Below are 6000 nucleotides of genomic sequence, written 5' to 3'. Positions count from 1 at the left end.
TCATTTCAGCCTGAAGGACTCTCTCAAACATTTCTTATAGGACAGATCTCGCTTCTTTCAGTGATTAGCCCCATTGTCCATTTTCTCCATTTCATGTATTTATTTTCTATAGTAGTTTCCAAAAATCTTTGAAGAGGGAAATAGAGACCTTCATCTAGTCTGCTGTCACCCAGATTTGGGAGTATTGGGGAGATTGTTCCAGATGTTGATGACTTTTTATTATGGCTAAGGAGTTTAGGGGTTATTAGGTTGTATTACATTGCTAGAATGTACATAGAATGTTCTAAATACAGTGTTAGAATCTTCTCTTTCACCAATTTTTATTTTTAATTTTTTCAAGATTTTATTTATTTGACAGAGAGAAAGAGGGAGAGAGAGAGAGAGAGAGAAAGAGAGAGAGAGCGTGAGCACAAGCAGGGTGAGCGGCAGGTAGAGGGAGAAACAGACTCCCTGCCGAGCAAGAAGCCCGATGCGGGACTCGATCCCAGATGACCTGAGCTGAAGGCAGATGCTTAACAACTGAGCCACCCAGGCGCCCCTCACCAATTTTTAAAGTGTATGTTTTACATCATGCTGCTTGCTTGTTTGATTAATGTTGGTGAAAACATTTTATAGGTTTGTACGTTTTTAATACTCATTTGATTGGTATAAGGGAGCGTCGTTCTATGAGGACATTTGGAATTTTCAAAACGGATCGAAGGTTACATGATAATTAAATATTTCAGATCTCCTCAGGAGCCTGGCTCTGTGAAATACTCATACTCCTGCATGCACTTAGCACCGTGTCCTTGATGTGTACCGTCTATGCCCACACCTCTACACGGTCATGAGAAGTTTCTCCTGTGAGACTTCTTCTGAGGTAAAAACTCGTCAGGTGCCTGACTGCTGCCCCCTGGCTGGCCCATCAGAAAGATGATGTTCCAGTGTCTCTGGCAACTTCTTGCACAACCGTTCTTGAGTTAAGCCCCTTCCTCCCAAGGTGAGACCGTCCAGGGTGGGTCCATCTGAGACTCCAGGAAGACATGTGCCTTCTGCTGAGGAACCTCTGACTTTGTCATCCTGGGCATCGTTTATCGATCTCATAGGATTTGTATAAGGATCAAACGAGCGAACAGGGGAATAGGCATACATTGGAGATACTGCAGGTTCGGTCCAGACCCCTGCAATAAAGCAAATATCACCAAAAAAAGCAAGTCAAATGAACTTTTTGGTTTCTTGGTGCATGTAAAATTTATGTTTAGGGGCACCTGGGTGGCTCAGTTGGTTAAGCATCTGCCTTCGGCTCAGGTCATCGGCTGGGATCGAGCCGCACATCGGGCTCCCTGCTCGGCAGGGAGTCTGCTTCTCCCTCTACCTGCCACTCCCCCTGCTTGTGCTCTCTCTTATCTCTCTCTGTCAAATAAATAAATAAAATCTTTAAAAAAAAGTTATGTTTACACTATAGTCTATTAAGTGTGCAATAGAATTATATGTGGAAAATACAAACGTATACACCCTAATTTAAAAATACTCTGTCACTAAAAAATGCTAAACATCCTTTGAGCTTTCAGCCAGTGGCGCTCTTTTTGCTGTTGATGACAGATGTTGATCAGTGGGGAGGTTGCCGTAGGCTGGGGGACTGGCAATTTCTTAAAATAGGACAACAGTGAAGTCTGCCGCATTGAATGCCTCCTCCTTCCCATACGCTCTCTCTGTAGCATGTGATGCTATTTGATACCATCTCACCCACAGAACTTCTTTTGAAATTGGAGTCAATCCTCTCAAACCCTGCTGCTGCTTAATCAACTAAGTTTAAATTGTATTCTAAATCCTTTTGTTGTCATTTCAACAATTGTCACAGCCTCTCCACCAGGAGTAGCTTCCGTCTCCAGATACCACGTTGTCTACTCATCCACAGGAAGCAGCTCCTCATCCATTCAAGTTCTACCACGAGCTGGGAGCAATTGAGTCACACCTTTGGGTTCCACGCCTAATTCTAGTTCTCTTGCTCTTTGCACCACATCCTCCATGACTTCCTCTGCTAACATCTTGAACCTTCAATTGGTAAAAAGCACAACAAATTGAAGTGCAATGAAACAAGATAGGCCTGTATTTTTCCAAGTTAGTTGTATAGCAATGGCACACACAACATAAGGTATTGCTAATGTGCTGCGTCCAGCCTCTGTTAGCCTAAAAGCCCTTTAGGAAAAGCAATTAGATGATAAAACACCCAGGGGAAAGATTTGTTGGGCGACTTACTACTTGACAGAAAACAGGGCCCACCGCCCAACTCATTCACCATCACTTAAACTAGGTGTTAAGTAGAATAATTCTCTTTGGCAAACACCAGCCCTTCTGGAATTCATGAGAATGTTCAGGGAACTCTGAGGGAGAGAGGAACTAGTTGCCAGGAAAAGGAAAAGATCATAGGGTATACTCTTGCTTTCATCTTTATCTGTGGCAGAACACTGAATATTTTTTATATCTGAATTGTTCCTTCATTTCATTTGCTTTGCCCTTTGTATTTCTGTGGGTAGCCTGGTTTCTAATTCTGATGGGTATCAACTGAGCACAAGTGACCCCTCTGACTACAGGTTATGCACCCCTCTCGCCCTGAGAGGAGATCCCTGGTCAGGATAACTTGGTTAGTCTTCCCAAAGCCATGGCTCTGATAGAAACAGACCCAGCAGGTCCAGACAGAGGGCATGGGTTTTCAGGTACTTGGCTCAGCCCCAGAAGCAGTGACATGGGCTATTGCCTTGCCAAAAGAAGAGCTCTCAGCATTCAGGTAATTATGATTTGGGCCCCCAGAAGGCCACAAATGATTGGCATCAGTAGCACTGAGAATAAGAGAGAAAACTCAGAAACTGTTCATTCGTGCAACAGGAGAAAGGGCAGGCAGGATGGTAATTTATATTCTGGAGTCACCGTGAAGGCAGTTAATCAGGAACCTGGCACAGAACCAGGTTTGAGGAGAGTGGAGAAGCCAACAGGGTTACAGGAGATGAGCTTCCTTCCTTCCCACCTGAGTTTGACGCTGCGTGTTATATTATGCAACAGGCCTTTTGACTTACCTGTCCAACACTGGAGCTTTTTACCCGGGTCCATCTGTACGTTCTAGCTCAAATCGCCTTGTGGCACATTTCATATATACATCTATTGTGGACTGTGTCCAAACCACAGTCTTCCCAGTCCAACCACTTACTCCAGCCACGGCTGCAGTGACCCCGTTCACACAAGCTTTGACCATGTTCCCTGATGTGCAACCTGACAGTGCCTCACCTCAGGTCTGCGATAGAGCACCTCCCGCTTTCTACCCAGAGGGAAGACCTGGCTCAGAACTCACACAGGGGCAACCTGGAACCCCCTGTGAGGCTGCCTTTGATGGATGGGGAAGGGGGGGGCAACATATAAATGCTTCCCCCTTTTACCCACGAGGCAGATCAGTTTTGAGATACATTTCCTAAGGCTCCTCGGAGGTTCTGGCTGGCTGGAGCAGTGCCCATAGCACTGATAGCGCATCCTTGGGTTGGGTCTCCCTCTCTCCTTGTCCCTCCCCACATCCTTATTCCGGCTCCCTGGAATCCTGTTCCCAAATATACTACCTACCCGCACAGAAGCGCTGGCCTGAGGCCCTGCTTTCGGGGGAACCCAGGCTAAGACACTTGTGTAAGAAGGCTGGCTCTGTCCATAGTCGATTCACAGAGTGAAGGTTTCTAGTACACAGGGATTAAATCTGAGCCTTAGGCACTAAGCACCAATCACGGCTAAAATTAGCCCAAGCTGACATAGACCAAAGTCAGGTGACGGTGTGGCCTGACTCACCAAATTGTGGAAACAAAGGTGGTAGGCAGTTGCTATTATTTAAAAAATCATTTTATTTATTAAAACATCTTCATTTCCCAAGGCACTTCAGGAGTTTTCGCAAAATACGGTTTTTATCCTGGTGAGGCATATGCTTTAGGAGTACCATGGTAACATAATCATAAAAGACAGTTACACCGAACACAAAATATCTCCCAATGTGACACGACTGAAGTGAGCAACGCTGAAAGACTGTGAACACAATTTGACTTTTTTCTCTGTAATTTTTTCCCATGATTAGGTATCACAAAAGAAGCACAGACAATGACGGCATTGTTGGCACTCAGAGAAGGTGCTAGTGGCTAAGGCTGATAAGGCCTTGCACGAACAGCAACTGCACACCTTCGCCAGAGGGATCCTGGGTTGAAAAACACAAAAACACAAAGACACAGACCAGGAGGCTGGAAACCAGCCCTTCCTAAATTTATTCTGAAGGGCAAATAACTTAAGCAGAAAAAGACACAACAACAAACAAACAAAACACAATAAATTCTACGTTATAGTTTTGAAAGAAGAGATGAGTTTGCTTGTCTCTCTTTCTCACTGACAGACTTCCTTTAAGCCATACATCAGAAACCACAGTAGCTAGACGATGGGATTTACACCACGGTGGAAAACGAGAAGAGGAGACTCGGTGATGCATCTGTATGGGCCTGAACAAGCCCAGTGCTTGGATCAGATGTAAACAAGTCTACCCAGTATTCACACTGAGTGGTCTAAGTGCTCACAAATCAGTGCACTTGCCCTTGTTCTGAACCTGCTCGGTTCCCTCCACAGTAATTACCTTTAGGTTTCCGCAGATCTGTGCTCTCCTGCCTGGGGAAGCAACAATCCCAGTTAATGTGCCCTGTGACTAAGAAAGTGTGAGAAATCAAACTCCCTGTGCGATTCTGTCTTTTCCTCTAAAGTGCACCATGAGAGGGAAAGGGGGAGAAGGTTAGGCAGGGAGCTGAGACCTCCAGTCTTCTCAGGAGGTCTGAAATTAACATGTAAGTTTAGCAGGTGCCTCTCCTATTCTTCCAGGCCTCACAGGTCCTGGTGAACAGTTAACTTCTTAGGAAGCGCCCATCCACCATCCACCAAGTCCGTACGTCAGGGCGTATCTCCCGTTGTTGGTCTGGAGGGAAGGTTGTGTGCCAGGAGTACAGGTGGCCCGAGTCCGGCTGTCCAGCCAGGAGCAAGTCAGACAAAGGGGCAACATGATGAACAGCAGAGACCCCCACCCCCCCACCCCCGCTGAAGGACTCAGTGTCTACACAAGTGCTTCTGACAGGACAGTCTTCCCTCCTCACCTCACCCACTGGAGGTTGTGTTATAAGGCTGTGCTTTTAAGGACTGTGGAGCTTTCTTCGCCGTCTTTTAACATCCTTGTGTGGCCTGGAGTTTGCCTGTATTTTATTCTATAAAAACAAGCAAAACCAATGTTAGTAACAAATCTTTAAAAAGATGTCTACCAGTCTCACGGGCTCCCTGCTCAGCGGGGAGTCTGCTTCTCCCTCTGACCCTCTTCCCTCTCGTGCTTTCTCTCTCTCAAATAAATAAATAAAATCTTTAAAAAAAAATAAAACGATGTCTACCAGTCTCTAAACAGACAAACAAAACCCAGACCTGAGGTTATCTCATTAAGGGGAAAAAACATCTTGGAGCAGATTCTGAAAGGCTTCTCCTGGTCTCTCCTGCCTGAGAGCTGGTGTAGTGGTTGAGAGGTTCACCCTGACACGGTGGCCTGCGTCAGACCAGATGGGACAGTCTGTAAGCACCTTGCCATTCCTGACCCATGTCTGTGAGTTTGTGGGGAATCCTCAGGCAGGCCCGGACCCCGTGCATCAACAACGCGACCCAGAGCGACCTTACCCTTTGACCCTCAGCATCTGGTCAATGGTGTCCGGGAGGGGAGTGCCGAAGCTCTCCGGGAGGAACAAGGTGAGAATGGCTGTCAGGATGGTCAGACTCCCCATGAGAATGTAGGGCAGGAAGCGGTCGTAGGCACCTATGGCAAAGCAGACAGAACCACCCCGCCAGGGATGCGGTCAGACTTGGTCTCCCTCCCTCCCTCCGTGCTCCCAGGACTCTTTTAAAGAGACTGCGTGCCTCCTAGGCCTCAGCCTCTCCCACAGTCCGAGCTGCCAGACTGGACTCTGGCACCGGGACAGGTCT

The 6000-nt window shown here is 46.7% G+C and overlaps 1 protein-coding gene across 5 annotated transcripts in view; it reads right to left on the bottom strand.

Annotated features, from left to right (window-relative positions):
* Nucleotides 1–324: 324 nt before the first annotated feature.
* Nucleotides 325–6000, bottom strand: part of SLC22A5 (solute carrier family 22 member 5) — a 28103-nt gene continuing 22427 nt past the window's right edge. Inside the window, exons 9-11 of one of the 5 annotated variants that reach the window (XM_025860925.2) lie at nt 5698–5833; nt 5136–5243; nt 325–1160 (exon numbers count right to left, since the gene is read on the bottom strand). In XM_025860925.2, coding sequence (XP_025716710.1) covers nt 5156–5243; nt 5698–5833 — 224 coding nt within the window. In that variant the 3' untranslated portion in view covers nt 325–1160; nt 5136–5155. Of the gene's footprint in view, nt 1161–3837; nt 5244–5697; nt 5834–6000 lie in introns of those variants that run through there. The other 4 variants (XM_025860926.2, XM_073878652.1, XM_073878653.1 and 1 more) reach the window with 4 other exon arrangements.

The sequence above is a fragment of the Callorhinus ursinus genome, unplaced genomic scaffold, assembly GCF_003265705.2.
Source record: "Callorhinus ursinus isolate GAN/ISIS: 27379988/994484 unplaced genomic scaffold, GSC_fseal_2.0 scaffold30, whole genome shotgun sequence".
Lineage (NCBI taxonomy): Eukaryota > Metazoa > Chordata > Mammalia > Carnivora > Otariidae > Callorhinus > Callorhinus ursinus.
The sequence above is the reverse complement of the archived record's forward strand: the minus strand, read 5'-3'. Positions and strand labels throughout refer to the sequence as shown.